This window comes from Orycteropus afer, unplaced genomic scaffold, assembly GCF_000298275.1.
Source record: "Orycteropus afer afer isolate SDZICR_OR568_19922 unplaced genomic scaffold, OryAfe1.0 scaffold00032, whole genome shotgun sequence".
Lineage (NCBI taxonomy): Eukaryota > Metazoa > Chordata > Mammalia > Tubulidentata > Orycteropodidae > Orycteropus > Orycteropus afer.
In genome coordinates, this window is record NW_006921619.1 from 7,564,347 (window position 1) to 7,583,554 (window position 19,208).

Here is a 19,208-nt window from a genome sequence, read left to right on the forward strand (position 1 = left end):
TTTATGAATTGTGTTATCATTTTCCTTCGTTGCTGTTTTAGTATTTGCTAAATATTTTGCTTGTCCTTTTTTTTTAACTGTGATATGAAGATTATTTTTATTATTTTTTAGGTTATTCTGTGATTTATAACTTTCTTCTTGAGTTTACAATAGTCCATTCTGTCTTGCAACTTTCTTGACTTTCTCACCATTTAGAAATTCTATAACTAGCCTTCTTTTTCCCTCTTTTTGGTTTTAGTTGTCCTCAATTGATGTCTCTGGTTCCCTATTTACAACCTTGTAAGCTTATTTTACTTTGGATAATTCCATAGCTGTGTTCATTTCTGGGTTGTGTCATCTTGTATATTAATGGTTGGTTGTTGTTTGCTATTACTGGTTCTCTCTTCAAAGGACTACCTTTAGTATCTCTTGCATAGTTGGTCTGGTTTTAACAAATTCCCTTAATTTCTGCTTATCTGGAAATGTCCTAATTTCACCATCATATTCGAGGGACAGTTTTGCTGAGTATATAATTCTTGGTTGGATATTTTTCTCTTTCAGGGTTTTGTACATGTTATCCCATTACCTTCTCTCCTGCATGGTTACTGCTGAGAAATCAGAGCTTAGTCTTTTTGATTGCCCTCTGTAGGTAACTTCATTTTTCCCATGCTGCTTTTAGGATTCTTTCTTTGTCTTTGGTTTTGATGAGTTTGATGATGATGTGTCTTAGTGATTTTCTTTTGGGGTCTTTCCTGTTTGGGGCTCATTGGACTTCCTGAATGGATATATTCTCATCTTTCTTCATATCAGGGAAGTTCTCCTCCAACAAATCTTGGACCATTTTCTCTGTGGTTTTATTTTTCCCTTCCTGTTTTGGAATTCCAGGTAGGTTATTCTTTTGATGGTATCCTACATGAATCTTAGACTTGCTTCATTTTGTTTTAATTTTTTTCCTAACTGATCCCTTTCCAAAGAAGTATTGAGATATTTGTCTGCAATCTCGTTAATTCTGTCTTGCATTGATTTGATTCTACTCCTTTGCCCTTTCAATGTGTTATCTATTTCTGAAGATTTAGGATTAATCTTCTGGATTTCTATCTGTAGATTTTGTATCATTTCTGATTTTTCATTTATTTTGTCCTTGTATTTTCCTCCAAAATTGTTCTAGGGTTTTGTCTGTATTTTCCTTAATTTTGTCAGTGTTTTCCTTGACCTGCATCTCAATCTGTTGAAGGCACCTAAGTAAAATTCTTTTGAATTTCTTATCAGGTATATCCAGTGCTGCTTATTCCTCAGGGATGTGTTCTGTGTCTGTATCCTGCTCCCTTGTTTCTACCATTGTATCTGCTTTTTTGTGTGGACTTGTGATGGTCAGTTGTCTCTGAGACATTTTGAGTTTGTTGTATTTATATGTAATTGGTGGTTATATGTTGGAGCAATTCACCCAAGACTTTCCTTTCCTTTTTTTTTTTTGATGTATCTGAGTAAGCAGGGTACTGTGCTCCTCTATTTCCTAATTGACAGCACTTATACACTCACCACCTGTCTTCTGGTGGATGTGGTAGAGAATCAGGGTGACTTCAGAGATCTCTGTTAACTGTGAAGAGCAGTTAAGAGTGAGTCAGGCACTTATTGATGGTCGTGTATCATTGGCTGGTTGGTGTAGAAGAAAGTTACAGCTCTCACTCAGTAAGTGGAGCTGCAGGAGGCATGGGTATGCTTGTGTCATATGGGCACAGTTGCTGTCTCCCGCTCAGACAAAAACAGCAATCGAAAAAGGTCAAAAAAGTAAAAGCAAGCAGACAGAGCACATAATGCATAGACACAGAAGAACAATCAGCAAAAAGAGAGAAAAAAAAAAAAGCCATAAAAATAAAGGCAATAAAATGAGAGAAAATATTAAAAAAAAAAAAAACCAAACTTTGAAAAGCCAAAAGAAATATGCATAGAAAAAGAGAAAAGAAAAAATGACCCACAATATCTGGCAAGGGGGCAATGAAAGAAAAGAGGTAGAGTAGGGGAATGATGAAAAAAAATGGGAAAAATGCAAACAGAAAAACAAGGAATGGGGAGAATCACAAGAAAGAAAAAAATGGGAACCAGAAACAGAGAAGAGAGAAAAAGCTGAAAAGTAGAACCTGGGAAGGGAAGAAGAAAGAGTAATAGTAATAACTTAAAAACAGATTAAAACATACTAAAAAACAAAAAAAAAGGGGGAAAAATAATCTGGGTGTGGCAGGACTCCATCAGAGCACACAGACTGGGATGGAATTCCTTCCAGCCCAGAAGGGGGGTGAAGGTGAAGGATGGCCGTACCTCCACTCACCAAGAGGGTGTGAGGTATAAGAGTAACAAAGGGAATATTGCACCTTTCCAGTCCTTCGTGTTGAGAATGGCCTTGCAGTCCCCGGCAAGTGAAGCCTATTCTTAGGTCCCTGGAATCTGAGAGAATGCTGTTGCTTTAAATATCCACAATGTTTGAGCTGCTTGTAAACGTTCAAGATGGCTGTACCATCTGGACAGCCACAAGTCCACAGCTCAGCCCATCTCCCTCTTCACTACTTCCCCTTCTATTCAGCAGCCACCAGTGCAGTCCTCTGTGCAGCCCCTGGCTAGCAGGCTAATTTTTAGGTTAATTCTTAGGTCCTTGCACCACTTGGCAATATCCAAGCTCTCCGTGCTGTCAGGATCACTGACAGACTAGCTCTGTATGTCTCCTTTTTTCAGTGTTCTTCTACTAGTTGGATTTTAGTCCACTTCTGTATCCTTCCTTTCAAAGCTTAGGGCTCTAGGATTGTCTTCTGTATCTGTATTAATTCGTTCCCCTTTTCTTTGTTGAAGAGGGTCTGTGTAGTTTGTGTGCATATTCCACCATCTTACTGCAACTCCTATCTATGCATGCTGTTTTTACAAAGAATTCAAGAATTGCCTTCAGTTTTGAAGCAAAAAGCTCTTTTTTAGAAAACATGTTTATATAGATGCCTGAATGAAGAGATTAATTAATTAGTACACGTGACAAGCATGTGATCATACTGTATTCTGAAAGAGACTCAAAATTCCCTCTCTAGTTTGGTTGCTTTAGGTACATAGCATACTGTTTGCCTCTGAAACCAACAGAACCACTAGTTTTGAAATCTATTCAGTTTTATGGATCCCTGATTATTGACAAAAAGTATTAAGGAAAGATCCTGAAGTAATCCTAGTTTGGGAAATAACACATATATTTGTAGAGTTTCTTTGTTCCTCACATAACAAGGATCAAGTGAAGGGACAACTTTAGGTGATGAGTTTGGAGCTATAGTGAAATATATGATTATTCAACATGTTGTCAAGTTTTTATTCATAAGAAAAATGATAATGAAGGATGAGCTCTGAAACTTTGAGAAAGCACAGCAAGTTATTTGAATATTTTTAGTTGCTGAAGGTTATAAAGTTTAGAAAGATCAGATATGTGAACAGCATCGTAAGTGAAACATCTGATGCAGAGGTCCAGTCAGTCATTAGAAGTGTGGTCTGGAGTAATTTCCACCCTGACATCTGTGGGATTGAGAACATGGTATTATTTAATGCTATCTTATTCCTGTTAACAACAAGATGGATATATCTTGGTTAGAGAACCCAGCAAGACTTTCTATTATTTTGAGATTTATATTGTTTCTCCTTTAATCATTTTGTATTTTTTCCTTTCATCATCCTCTTTAAGTCTCTGTAGTTTATATTATGGTCATTCTTCATTTCACTTCATCTGTGTTATGCAGTGGTTTGCACACATGGACTCCATACATCCAGAAATGAAGCTTTGTCTCTCTGCATAAAGTGAAACATGATGAATTAATCAATGAGCAAACAAATTACTCAGCAGAAATCTCAGGCTGGAGGAGCAAGAAATATTTTTGCTGCACAACAGTTACTTCTGAATTTTTTCCCCACATCTGTACATTCTTTCACCTTGACCCTTTTAATATCTCTTAAGGCCAGTATTACAAATGTATAAACTTTTTTTTGAAGGACTTCTGTGTTGTCAGTAATATAAATGAAATAAAAATTAAATGCATAGGGGAAAAGTCATCATATATATAGATTAGTATTTCTTAACACTTTTAGAGTTACAGACTAAAATCTAATGAGATTTTAATCTTTGAGGAATCTAATGAGATTTGAACCTGTGCCTCATATTAGTGCACATGTGCACCACACTTAATTTTGTTTACAAATTTCAGATATACTCCTCTAAAAGCTGTTCATATGGACTCCAGGAAAGAATCTCTGGTTTAGACAGGTTTTCTAATATGGACAAAATACGTTTTATTAGATTTTTTTTTATATTTTTTATTTTGAAATATGGAAACAAATCTAGAAAAGTGTATGAAACAAATGTAGTTTAATAAAAAATTAAAACGCAAACTCTCCAAGCCCAGGTTAAGAAATGGAATATTTCTCATACCCAGACTCTTCCCATGTATCCTTTTCTGATCACAATCTCCTGTCTTCCCTCAGATATTCGTTGTCAAGTGTCTGTGATGATGATTTCTTGCCTTTGCATATACCATTACTGCATATGCATGGATCCTTAAAATTACATATTTTAGTTTCTCATTTTTCAAGCTTTGTGTAAATGACATTCTGTACTTTCTATGTCTCCTTTTGGTCAGTATTTTGTTTAAGAAGATTATACATTTTGCTTTAGATAGCTATAATTCATTTTTATTGTTGTGCAGTATTTCATTTTGTAAGTATATCACAGTGTATGCAACTACTGTTGTGGACATTTAACATGTTTTGGGTTTTAACTTTTAAAATTAGTCTATCCCTGATCATTCTTACATGGGCATCTTGAGCTTGGCTTTGTGCATTATTCTGGAGCAGTGGTTCTCAGTTTGGTCCCCAGACCCGTATTACTGCACAAGCTGAGAGAGAACTTGACAGAATTTCAGTTATGAGCCTTCACCTCAGATATACTGAATCAGAAACTCTGAAGGTTGGGCCCAGCAATATGTGTTTTAACAAGGCCTCCAGGCAGTTCTGATGGGTGCTAATATTTGATAATCTCTGCTCACTGCCATCAAGTCGATCTTGACTCATAGTGACCCCTCCTTGGGTTTCCGAAAAGCAGAGATTTTTTTTTTTTTTTTACATCTCTACTCTAGGGTATGTAATTAGTTATTTGTAATGAATATCTTAAACTTCACTGTTGTTGTTGTTGTTATGTGCCGTCGAGTCAAACCCGACTCATAGCGACCCCTCCTTGGGTTTCCGAGGCAGTATCACTATGGAAGTAGGATTGCCCAACCTTCCTTCCGAGGAGTGGCTGGTGGGTTTGAACCACCAGCCGTCTGGTTAGCAGGCAAGTGTCTTAGCCACTATGCTACCAGAGCTTCACTAGGTGCCTGTATTGTATGAGGGTTCCTGTTGGTTGTATATACTTGCTGGACTTTTTAATTTTGCCAGTCTAGTAGCTGTGCATTGATATCTCATTATGTGGTGGTGGTGGTTGTTATTACCTCCATAAGCTAGACTGTAGTGACATTTTTTTTTTTTTAATTGTGACTTGGGTGAAAGCTTACAGAGCAAATTCACTTTCCATACAGCAGCTCACATACATTTTGTCTCATGACGTTGACCGCAGTTCCCCACAGTGCAACAGCTCGCCTCCCACTTCCTCCCTATATGTTCTGGTTTCCTAGAGCCACTCTGACAAGAATATACCACAAATGGGATAGCCTTAACAAATAGGAGTTTATTCTCTTATAGTTTGGAGGCTAGAAGTCTGAGTTCAAAGTGCCAGGCTCTCAGGGCTGTGTGAAAGCCCCTCGACCTTGGGTTTCAGCTCTGCCTCTTGTTCCTGGCCCACTGAAGCTAGAGGCTTTTCTTCACTCAGGCAGCTTCTGGCTGCTGAGGCTGCCAAGCCCAAGGTCAGCAAATAAAATGTTATGAAACCATGCGGCAAGCCATTAATTCAAGTCCATTGTAAGTCCCAAGGTCAGCAGAGCATGGCAGGCTGCTGAACAATAACACAGCTATATGCAGGGTCCAAGCATGCCATAAGCTGGAGGCTATTCCCAAAGCTGCTTCTTATATACGGGAAGCAGACCACATACCCAAAGCAGCTACTCAGCTGCTTGTGGTAGATCCCACCATGGAGATGATTGCCAGTCTCATCATGGGGAATAACTGCCACCAGCTGCCCAGCCACTCAACCAGATCCAGCCAAATTGAACACAAACATAACCACCACACCATAGTTACCTCTTTGCTGTGTTCTTCCCTCCCATGCAATCCTGCTCCACAAGCTGTCTCCCTGTACATACACAGCCCTTGTATTCTCCCATGATTGATCTCTCCAAGGAGTATATCTACTTAATGTAAATGTTCAGCTCATATACTTGTCTTTTGTTTGATTGGAAGCCACAGGAGTAGGTTCAGTTCCAGACCTGAAGGGCAGCTAGGGGCCATAGTCTCAGTCGTTCTGTCAGTCTCTATCAGAGCAACAAACCTGGTCCCCCCCCCCCTTTTTTTTTAATGATTTTGAGTTTTGTTCCACATTGTTCTCCCATTCTATCCAGGATCTCCTACATAGATCCCCCTCCAAGTGGTTGACAGTGGTAACCAGGCACCATCTAATTCTTCTGGTCTCTTAGTCGTGTAGGCTGAGGATCGCATGGTATACCAGTCACTTGGACTAATTGTTTCCTTGAACTTTTGGTTTTAGTCATTCTTCTTTGCTCTGGATGAGGAGAGACCCATCGTTGCATCTATATGGCTACTTGCAATCTTTTAAGATCCCAGTCACTGCTCACCAGAGTAGGATGTGGAACAGTGTTTTTGTGTAGTATGTTATGCCAGTTGAATTCAATATCCCCGGCAACTGTGGTCCTGAGCCCACAGGTCCAACTACTTGCTCCCTCTGGGTAGCTGGCTGTGGCCAAGAAGTGACTACAACCTTGTTCCATTACAAATACACTTGTAGAAAATTGGTCATGGGCACACTGCCTTCTGCATAGATATCCATAATAGTTCAGCCTGGCCACCCATCTATGCACCCGTATATCAATGTTTGCCTTCACTGACAACATAGTACTGTATGTGCAAAAGGGTTCATCTTTGTTGTCTGTACGTCCCATGCCCCTTTCTATGTCTTCTTCTTCTTCATTGCCAGCGTGTTGATCACTCACATTTGGTACATTGCCCTTCTCTTCACCCAAATCAGTACTTGTCTACCTATCTAACGGTGTTCCCTCCACTCCCCTCCCACCCCTGGTAACCAACAAAGAAAATTTCCTTCCATATAAAAACCTTTCCTTGACTTTTTTACAATAATAGACTAATACAGTATTTGTCCTTCTGTGATTAACTTATTTCTTTCAGCATAATGTCTTCTAAGTTCATCTACATTATGTGATGTTTTCAGATTCTACGTTATTCTTTAGTGTTGCATAGTATTCCATTGTGTGTATGTACCATAGTTTGGTTATCCATTCTTCTGTTGTTGGGCACCTGGGTTGTTTCCATCTTTTTGCTATTGTAAATAGTGCTGCGATGACCATGGGTGTGCATTATCTGTTACTGTCCTGGCTCTCACTTTTTTAGGATATATGCCTAGTAATATCTCATTATGTTTTAAATTCGTTTACTTAATTACTAATGAAATTGACAACTTTTTCATATGTTTATTGGCCATTTAACTGTCCTCTTTTGCAATGTACCTTTTCAAGTATTTCTGCCCACTTTTCTATTTGAATATCTTTTTTTTCCCCAATTTTATTAGATGCATATTTACAGAGAAAATTTGTTTTACATTCAACAGTCCGTGTACGTTTGCTTTTATGCCCCATTTACCATCCCTGACCATAACAAACTCTCCTCCCTCCCATCCCCTTGACTACCCCCTCCCTGTGCCTTTCTTAACCATATACTCCTGTCTGTTCAGTTATCCCTCTATGTGAATGCTGCCCCTCTAGTATCTCATGGCTGATTGCTCTAAGGGTTGCTTCCCCCTAGAGTAGATGGGTGCATCACCCTGGGGTAGGTGTTCTGCATGTAGTTCTTTCTGCTGTTGGGCTGAGAGCCAATCCATGGAAGTGAGTCCTTTTCCAGGCCCCAAGGGAAACCCAGGGCCATAGTCTTGGGGGTTTTACCATATTCTATCCAACCAGTGAGTGATTCTGTTCATTTTTGTGTTTTTGAATTTTGTTCCACATTTTTCCTCCCACTCTATCCAGGATCTCCAGTTTTGATCCTTTTCCGAGTGGTTGGCATTGGTAGCTGGGCACTATCTAGTTCTTCTGGTCTTGGGGTTGTGGAAGCTGAGGTCCTCCTGGTCCATCTTATCTTTGGACTAATTGTTTCCAGATGCCTTTGACTTTCTTCACTCTACTTTGAATCAGATGAGAAGAGACGAACAGTTGAATCTTAGATGGCCACTCAAAACCTTTTAAGACCCAGTCGCTGCTCACCAAAGTAGGTTGTGTAACAAGATTTTTATGTACTATGTTGTGTCAATTGAGCATGTTGTCCCCAAAGACTATGGTCCCAAGTCGGCCAGCCTGATGATTCCCTCTCTCAAAGTGTTTGGTTGTCTCTGAGAAGTTACACCAACTCTGTCTTCAGTTGCATCTGTAATGTGTGGCTAACTTTATAGCACAAGTGAATATGTAAGATTGTCTTCAGCCAGATCTGTCCTTGGTGTAGGGTATATTCTTTTTGTTGACCCCCACCTGATCTTCTCACCTGTCTATGCATTTGTCCATAGCCTGGTATTCAGTGTTAGTGGTAATAGAGTACTATTCATATACTAGTATTTGGCTCTGTTGTCTATATTTTATGTGTAATTTCAGTGTATTTCCTTTCCCCCATGTCATCATGCTGGTCACAGACTCTTTCCATACCATCCCTCCCCTTACCCAAATCAACCTGTGACCCCCAACATGTCTGAAATTTTCCCTCCCCTTCTCTCCCGTCCCCAGTAACCAACAAGTGAGGTTCATTCCCTAAGTAAGCCTTTTCTTGACTTTTCACAAAATGGGCTCATACAATGTTTGTCCTTCTGCAATTGACTTATTTCACTCAGCATAATGTCCTCCAAATTCATCCATGTTATGAGATGATTCATGTATTCTTCATTTTTCTTTAATGTTGCATAGTATTCCATTGTGTGAGTGTACCATAGTTTGGTTGTCCATTCATCTGTTGATGGGTGTTTAGGTTGTTTCCATCTCTTTGCTGTAGTGAATTGTGCTGCGATGAACATGGGTGTGTGTATGTCTGTTTGTGTCCTGTCTCTCACTTCTTTTGAATATATTCCTAGTAATGGATTTGCTGGATCAAATGGTATTTCTGTTTTCTATCTGAATATCTTTTGAACTTGCTTTATTTGTAGGAGTTCTTTCTATGTCATGGATGTAGTCTTTTTTCAGTGATGTGTGTTGTGATTATCTTCTCCCACTCTATGGCTTTTCCTTTCTATCTTTTTTGTGGTTCGTTTAAAGAATGTTTTTTCCCCCCTTCAAGTAGTCAGAATTATCATTTTTTCCCTCTATAACTGAGGCAATATCCTCCTGTATTATCATCTAAAAAGTTTCTTGTTTTGTTTTCATCTTTACATCTTAGGTCCACTTGAATGCAGTTTTGTATATGATGTGAGTCTCATTATTTTTTTTAATAAATCGATTCTCAGTTATGTCAGGAACAGTAATTTTAAAAGGTTGACTTTCTCCATTGCTCAGTAGTGCTCCTTTTGTCATATGTGTATCAAGTGTCTATAAGATTGATCTATGTTTTTCTTTCTTTTTTTTTTTTTAATTGTGATTTGGGTGAAAGTTTACAGAGCAAATTCACTTTCCATACAGCAGCTTATATACACTTTGTTTCATGACATTGACTACAATTTACCACAGTGCAACAGCTCCCCTCCCACTTCTTCCCATAGTTCCCTCTTCCTTGTATCTTGCCCTCCATGCTCTCCTGCCCCCTGAGCTGTCTCCCTGTGCATAAATAGCCCTTCTATTCTCCCATGATTGTTCTCTCTGAGGAGTGTGTCTACCTAGTGTAAATGTTCAGCTCGTATGCCTGTCTTTTGTTTGGCTGGAAGCCACAGATATGGGTTCAATTCCAGACCTGAAGGGCAGCTAGGGGCCATAGTCTCAGAGGTTCCACCATGCTCTATCAGACCAGCAAACCTGGTCCCTTTTTTTCTTTTACAAATGATTCTGAGTTTTGTTCAACATTGTTTTCCCACTCTATCCAGAATCTCCTACATAGATCCCTTTCTCAGTGGTGGACAGTGGTAGTAAGAATGGTCTACTTTTCTGCCCTCTTCTATTTTATTGATCTGTTTGTCTGTCTCTGCATCAGTACTACAGTGTTTTGTATATTGTAACTTTATAATAAGTTTTGTTGTCTTTGAGAGGGTCTTCTCTTTTTTTGGCCTTTTGCACTTCCAAATGTATTTTAGAATCATTTTGCGAAGTTCTACCAAAATATTTTTTTAAAAATCTTATGATTCTGATGAGTAGTGTATTGAATCTGTCAATCATTTTGAAAATATTTGACATCTTTACAGTATTGCATCTTCCAATCTATTACTATATAGTCTAACCCTTTATTCAATATCTTTCTATAAAGTTTTATAATTTTCTCTGTAGAAATTTTCAATCCTTTGTTAGATTTACTGTCACAACTTCATTCTTTTTGATGCTTTAGTAAATGGTATTTTTAAAAACGTCATTTCCAACATAAGTGTAATGTTTACTGTAAGGATTTTAATGGAAGTTCTCTTCTATTTTAGTTTGCTAAAGGTTTTCTCATGAACAGATTTTGAATTTTATCACTTTTTCTCCCCTACTCTGTTTTTGTCCTAAATTGTATTGATTGAATTTCTTGTTGAATTCTGCAGATATGTCTAACTTGATCCTGATATGTTACCCTTTTTATTGAATTTTCTTTACTATTTTATTTAGGATGTTTACATCAATGTTCATGAATAATTAATAGATCTATCATTTTCATGGATCTGTAGTTATTTTATTCTCCTTTTGGGTTTTTGGTATCAGGATTTTGCTAGCCTCATAAAATGAACTGAAGAATACTCCTTTTTTTCTGTTCTTTGGAAGAGGCTATTTAATATTGGAATTACATCTTTCTTAAACGGTTACTAGAACTTTCTTGTGAAGTTGTTTGGGGCTGGAGTTCTGTATGGAAAGATTTTTGATGACTCATTCTATTTCTTTAATGATTAAAAATCAATTCAGGTTTTCTCTTTCTTGAGTAAGTTTATCTCTTTCTAGGAATTTATCAATTTTGTCTAAGTTCTAAAAATTTTGGCATAACTTAATTCAGTATATTCTCTTTATAATGTCTGCAGATCTGTAGACATTTGTGATATCGGATAGTTGTGCCTTTTCTCTTTTGCAATACATTGCATAAAAGTAGTACAAACTACTGTTGTGTCAGTTCATTATAATTAATCTACTAGTACCATCTAACATAATTTTTAGAGATATAATGAATACTGCAGGTACAGTAACTTGTCTTAAGTTTTATTTGATAATATACTGTTCATTATATATTTGGTCTTTGCTTTTATCCATGTGCAAAAAGTACAAGGAAGCCACACCTTCTGACCTCCTCTAACCACACAAGAGAAAGACAGAATCACTATCAGTAGCCCAAGACCTATTCCTGCAAGGCCAGACATGTTGCCTCCCTCCAGCCCTTTCACCAACCGTTCCTCCCAAAGCACCCACCATCTCTCTCCTGGGTTTGATAATTCACTGCAGTGGCCACACAGAACTCACAGTTTATGGGGTTTATTAGGGAAGCACCAGGCTACAATTCAAGTTCAGGAAAAACACTCAGTCTCTCTCTCAGCCCACCGTCTCTCAGCCAACAGTCTCTCTCCCAGCAGTGTGTGTCCCTCGGTGTCTCACTCAGCAATGCATGTCTCTTGCATCTCTTTCCCAGCAGTGCATGTCTCTTTCAGCAGCACATCTTCCTCAACCACAGTTAGAGAGAGAGAGTTCTGCCTCTAGGAGGCCTCCATTTGAACCCCGTAGAATGACCAAACCAAACAATCATAACATCAGAATTCTAAGCACCTGAGAGAGAGCGAACCTCCCAGAACATTGTTTTGTGACTCTCGCAACAGAAATACCCCAGGTGGACAACTTTAGCAATCAGGAGCTCCTCAGTTGCTCATGGCAAATTCCACCTCGGAGTTACAAAGACTTATGGGTAGAAAAGCCACACTAAGTAATTTACTACACCACACCATGTAACATGATTATGTTTGCTCACAGTGTCCCTACAGAGAAGGTGCAGTTGGAAAGGTAGAATAGTAGGTCTCAGAAATCAATTGAAAAGAGAGTTTCAAGAAGAAAAGGGTAGTCAGTAGTATCAATGAGAGGTCAAGGAGAGGACAGATTGAAAGGCTAGATTTGATGGCAATAGGTCTTATAAATACTGATTACATTGATCAACATTTTAGTTTCACTTAAGACTAATGACTAAGTTGATTTCTTAAGACATTTCCAGTTTCTAAATCCACTAGGCACTAGAAGTAAAGTTTTAGGATTTTTAGCCAGAAAAATTACAATTATACTCTTTTTTTTCATTTCTTCAAGTTATTACTTTAAGCTCAAGGATGAAATTTGTTGACAGGGAATTTGGGGAGCTTTGTTCCTTCATTTGTTCTTCCTGTAGAGATGATGGCCTAAGTCCAGAGCTTTAGTGCTTTCATTTTCTGAGAATTCTGAATTACCTTAAAAAAAAAAAAAAAAATCAAAATCTTGTTTTTTATCTGGCACATTTTCCATTTTGCTCATTTGCAATATGCCCTTTAAATTGCAATCCCGTATTCTTGTCTCCTAGAGTGCAGTGTAGGAGTGTGTAACTACATTGAAGCAGGTAATCATAACTCACATCTATGCGTTTTCTGTTTAAATATAATGTTAAAGAGGATTTGTCTTTTTCTTTAACTGTAGGAACTTGTGTCCCTGAAGCCCTGTAAAGCTGCGGAGCTGGTTGCTACCCACTTTTCTGGACAGATTGAAACAGTCATTAAAAAACTACAGGTAAATATTACAAAAATATGTTAGGAAAAACATGTCATGGAGAGACAATTTTGAATCTCTAAGAACTTTTGATCATAGTAGTCTCTTCAGCTTTTGATTGCCATTTAATAACAATTTCTACATTGTGTGTGTGTAGGGATTTGGTACCATTTGCTCTGAGTCTGGAAATGAAGGATTTCATATTTGTGCAAAACAGATATTAACATCAATGAGACATTTTTAGTACTAAAATTTGTACTTCTAGAAATCACAGTCCATAGAAGATCATCTTTTTCTCCTATTTTCTTTGCTATGGGGACTACAACCCTTTTCTTTTTGTACTTCATGTTATTTATTCACACCTTTGTCATCATCAAATTGGACTAAGGCTGACTATTTAGAATTTTTCTTGGAAAATCTTAACTAGAGCCTAGCTATATTAATTCTGAATATTGAAAAGCTCAGTTTGAAATATTATTTAAAGGCCCCAGTATTCCACGACACCCACTCCTCACCGACTGTCTTGTTATCAGACATTGCAATAGTGAACAATCTACTAACTGGACTGTTTGGCGAATTAAACAATGGATGTTTGGCAGTATCAAATGCTGAGGAAGTGTTAGGCGAGAGTAATGCTGGTTGTGATGGCTGAGGTTATGTGTCAGCTTGGCTGGACCATATTTCTCAGTGGTTTGGCACTTGTGCAATGATATAATTTGGCAACTCTGTAATGATGTAGTCATCCTCCATTTTGTGATGTGATGTGATGTGTTCATCCTTCATTTTTGTATAATGCTGATTTTCACATAATGATCTAGTCTTTGGGACACAGCCAAGTTGATAAGTGAGGAATGGGGTTCTGTGGCAGTACTAGTGATGAGTTTTGCTCACTACTATTAAAGCCCCAAGTGATAGTAGTAGGCAACAGGATAGTGACAGGGAAGTTAAAATAATTCTTAAGTGACAATAATACTGGTAGGGAATAGGCATGCAAGATAGAAACTAAAGCAATGAGTGGGAGGCCTCTGGCATGAGAAAGAGAAAAACATATGGAATTCAATTGTTTAAATACTTCTTATGGCTCTACTTGGCACCATGGTATGCCAGACGCAAATAAGAATACTGCCTTTCCTTTAATTTCACTGTGGAACAGAGAAGCACTTACCTAACTGCAGCCCAATGTTATAAGAACTAGACTAGAGATATGTGAAAGTGCTATGGGAACAAGAGGAGAGAGTGATGGACTGTTTAAGAAAGTCAGCAAGAACCCTCAGAGATAACCAAGCTGAGTCTTGAATAATTGCTTTCAGTATATAGAGAATAGGGGAAGATCTTTCCAGGTAAACAGTTTTGACTATGACAAGATTTGCAGGCATGAAGCATCATGCATTTTCAGAGTCGTCAGGACTATATGAAGCATAATGTGGTGAGATGATTATGGAAGTGGTATTAGATTAAGCTACGAAAGGTATGTAGGAGAAGAGGAGTTAAAAAGTATGTTGTTGTTGTTGTTGTTATGTGCCATTGAGTCAGACCCAACTCCTAGCAACCCCTCCTTGGGTTTCTGAGGTGGTATCACTACAGAAGTAGATTGCCCAACCTTCCTTCCGAGGAGTGGCTGTAGGTTTGAACTGCCAGACTTCTGATTAGCACTCAAAGTCTAGAGGCTAGAAAGTAAGGTTGGGATCTAATATTGAAGGGCTATATGTATGATGCTAAGAAATTTATACAGTTTCTTTCATGTATTGGAGAATCACTAGTTTGTGTAAGTAGAGGAGTGACATCATTAGATTAATTTTATAGAGAACTAACTCTGGATAGAGTGTGAAGAATAGATTGGTAAGGAGAGCAAAGAAGAGAGATAGCAGTCAGCAGGGAAAAGATCTAGGTGAAAGATGGGAGTATCAGGGCTAAGCCAATGGCAGTAGAGTGGACAGATTCAAGATAATAGTTGTGAAGTAAAATGTGTAGAGCTTGGAGTTGAATGTGATGGGTGGAGTTAAAAGTGACTCCCAGATTCCAGGCTTGGTTGTCCAGCAGATGAGGTCCTATAACTCAAGAGAACTCATCTATTGATTCAATAAATATTTAGGTACCTGCTATGGGCCAAATTCATTATTAAGTGCTGAGGATAAAAAGTCTGTAATATGACCCCTGCTCTCAAGGAGTAAGGCAGATAAGCCAAAAGACAATTGAATGATAGAGCACTGCCGAGGATACTGTGGGAGTGCATCAGAGGGTCCATCCGTCCTAGTGAAGGGCAGGCGGGGAGTTTTCTGATAAAACTATGCTCAACCCACAGAGCTGCTCTTCCCTGAAAAGGTCAGCAAATTTGTGAAATCTTCCTGCTTGTGTTGCTTGTGTTTTTGTTGTTTAAAATGTAAGATTATCGATTGCAGAATTTTCTTTTTCACGTAGTCTCTGAAGGATACTAAAAAGCATAAAATCAAACTCACTGCCATCGAGTCAATTCTGACTCATAGTGACTCCCATTGAGTTTCTAAGGCTGTAAATCTTGTGGAAATTGATTGTCTTATCTTCCCATGGAGCAGCTGGTAGGTTTGAACTGCTGATCATCTGGTTAGCAGCCAAATGCCTTATCCACTACATCACCAGAGCTCCTTACTAAAAGGCATAAAGGCCCAGTAAATGAATATAATGTCACTCATTAGACAAACATATAAAAGCTGAAGTGTAATAGAAAAGAAAAAGGTAGCTATTTGTAGACTGTTCTTGGAGTCTTAGATGTTTCTTTTGAAGAAATGAAGTATTTATTTTATTGCAAAATGTATTGATTGTGGAAGAATTCAGCACAGGTCTTTTATTAAAGTATCATTACTTTTGAGAGCTGAAATGTGCTGGTGACCAATTGTCTTTAGAGTCTTTGAAGTGGAAAATAAGCTAAAATATTGAATCACCACCAGAAGGAAGATTGTATAAAATAAGACACACTTATAGGCCAAGGGAAAGATAGAAAATCAAAGACTGATAAATATAAATATATATTTTAAATCACATTTTAAGAGCCATTAGTCCTTTTCAGCTTTGAGATTCCCCTGCTTTTTACAGTTAAAATATGAATATGTTACACACAAAAAATAAATAAAACCAAGTAATATAAAGACACTAACCAGTAATGATTTTTGCTTAGCTTTCTAAGAACTTAGAAACATTATTTATATAGTATTCTAAGGTTTATTTCATTTCATCTTCATTTTCATCCTATTCAGTGAAGATGTTACTGTCCTGTTTTTTCACATAAGGAAACTAAATTGCTAAAAGGGTAAAGTTACATAGTGGGTAAGTCAGAAATATAGCCTACATTTTATGTCATACTACTTGCTAACATGTTGGCATTTTATTGCCATCTCTTCTGTAGTTGATTATATTGTGGAGTTAATGAGCATTTTGTTGTTGTTGTTGTTGTTAATTTGGTCCTCAAACTCCCAAAGTAGGCCATTTTCACAAGGAAGGCCTCTCCATGCAGCCAGAGTTCACTGTCAGCAGACCAACTGAAAGCACCTGCCCTTGGAAGGTTCTTACACTGAGGCCAGCTCAGGATTTGTCTCAGTGCACTGAGTTTTTTTATATGTGTGTGTGTGATAACAGGTGTTTGTGTTCTTTCTGCATTCAAAATTGATTATGTGACATGATTACTGAGAGCAAATGAAAGGACCTCCAAATGAGTCTTGAGAGTTTCTCACGTCTGTACACATGCCTTTATGATAGAGTCATTTTAAAAGGCTAGTTTAGTTGTTCACCAGGACATAGTTTGAAGAACTTGTTTTAATATTTAATTGTATTTTTTATTGTTTTTTCCATTCAGAACCAGATTTTGCTTTTCAAATTTTTGAGGAGCCTTCTCGACCCAAGGTATGTTAATAAACTTTAGTTTTTCATAGTTCATAGGTGAGAAGTCAGAGGAAATAAATTGAGGTTAAGAAACTGACCCACAGTATCCCAAATAGTACAGTCACCTCATAACTTTTAATATTAGTGAGTGTAACAGTTACATAGATTATCTCAAAATACGTGATCTGAAAATAGGTTCTATCCAGAGGGACTATTTTCCTTTTCACTTGAACATGAACCTGCATGGTAAGTTCTCATCTGCGTAAATAAAATGAGGAAGCTGCGTCATCACGAGCTGTTCCAGGAAGAGTTTGGTGACCATCTAGCTTCCCCTTTCTACTCAGCCTCACATCTTTTGTTGTTGTTGTTACATGCTGTTGGGTCAGACCTAACTCATAGCGACCCCTCATTGGGTTTCTGACACAGTATCACTACGGAAGTAGATTGCCCAACCTTCTTTCTAAGGAGTGGCTGGTGGGTTTGAACAACCAGCCTTCTGGTTAGCAGTCAAGTACCTTAGGCACTACACTACCAGAGCTCCTCAGCCTCATGTCTACCTATTATTTATTCCAAGCTATAGAATGATAGCTTAACTTCTTGACGAAAACACCTCCTTCCCAGTCTATCTCTAAATTTATTACCTTTTTCACTCTCAGTTGAAGTGTTTCATTTTAATTATCTTTTCCTTGTAATGTGGGAAGGAAAGTTTAGATGTCTTTTTTTAACTGCTGTTGTGGTACTTACCAAATAAAACTAACCCAGGTTGAGGATAAAATCGGCAGTGGGTTGCAACTCTACATGTGAGACATGTGAGACCTTAGCGTTTTGCTATAACTGTGTGGAGCAGCATATCAGGAGTTGAGTGTCATGTTATTTAACATCCTCTGAGGTAGTCACTCTTAACCAGAAATGTGTCTCAGAATCACCTATGAAGCTTTTGAAAATACAGGTGCTGGGACCCAACTCCAAGAATCTTTGAGGATGGGGCTATTTTTGATGCACTCCTAGAGCTGAGCCACACTGGGTAAGAGTAATATTTTAGGGTGGTATAGCGTTCACATCAGACTTACCAACCTTGAGTTTCGTTGCAATACACAGTAAAACAAACAAAAAAAACTTATTGCCGTCGAGTCAGATCCAACTCATAGCGACCCCTCCTTGGGTTTCTGAGCAGTATCACTACGGAAATAGATTGCCCAACCTTCCTTCCGAGGAGTGGCTGGTGGGTTTGAACTGCCAGCCTTCTGGTTAGCAGTCAAATGCCTTAGACACTACATCACCAGAGCTTCCACAATACACACTGGCCAATGAAAATAGTCATTTACTTATTGTAGTGATTGTAATGTCAGTTTTGGTTATTGTAGTATTTTGGCTACTTTTAAATTACAAAATACCAGTAATTTTGGTGACTGTATATATTTTTTGCAATCTCAGTCATTTAAATCTTGAACAGGCTATTCTGCATTTAAATTTAGAATCAAATAAGCAGATGTTCAGAAAGCCATCTGACCACATATCCTTCCCTAAAGCCTAGTGGAAGACCTTTTTAAATATCTTTTAATTCTTTGTTCTTAAATTATTACTGAAATTAGTCATCCCTCAGAACCAGTTTGGGCCCTTTTCTACTTTTAGAATTACTCAATGGAGCTATCTTAGATTGGAGTTGGGGAGTAAAAGGGAAGGGTGAGAGCTGAGAAAAGGATAAGGAGAGGTGGAAGGGGCAGCTGGGAGGGGCAGGGGAGAGAGCTGAGCAGGACTGAACGAGGCAGATGAAGAAAGAGGATCCCAGCCCCAGTGTACAGCTCTTTCTCCAGAGCCTGTACCCTTTTTCCCATCTCTCTTCCTTTTTCTTCCAGTTTAGGATCTATTGTCTTAGGGCCTGACTTCTCTTTCCCTAGGATAATTTATTTTAACCAAGGCCTTTTCCCTAACATCCTGACTAGAGAAACTCAAGGTGAAAGGACAGGTGAAGCTCAGGTTTGAATGTGGCCTTTTCTCAAATACAGTAAATTGCTGAAGACATCGATGAGTGCCTCAGTTCTCCAGTGCTGCTGTAACAGAAATGCCACAAGTGGGTGGCTTTAACAAACAAGTTTATTCTCTCACAGTTTAGAAGGCTAGAAGTCCAAGTTCAGGGTAATGAAGTGTGATGCAGGCCACATTCCAGGAAAACTCCCCTTACATCACATCAGGGCTGGGACCTGAGTAATGTGTTGCATCCCACCCTAATCCTCTTACAACTCATTGGCTGAGCATATCAGTTAACATTATGGGGGACGATTACATCATTACATAAATGAAAATTACATCATTATATAACTGCCAAAGCAC

At 38.3% G+C, this 19,208-nt stretch overlaps 1 protein-coding gene across 1 annotated transcript in view; it reads left to right on the forward strand.

Annotated features, from left to right (window-relative positions):
- The window catches only part of VPS8 (VPS8 subunit of CORVET complex), a 439,537-nt gene that overhangs the window by 244,344 nt on the left and 175,985 nt on the right, over positions 1 to 19,208 (forward strand). Inside the window, exons 31-32 of the mRNA XM_007936030.1 lie at positions 12,957 to 13,046; positions 16,852 to 16,898. Coding sequence (XP_007934221.1) covers positions 12,957 to 13,046; positions 16,852 to 16,898 — 137 coding nt within the window. The remainder of the gene's footprint in view (positions 1 to 12,956; positions 13,047 to 16,851; positions 16,899 to 19,208) is intronic.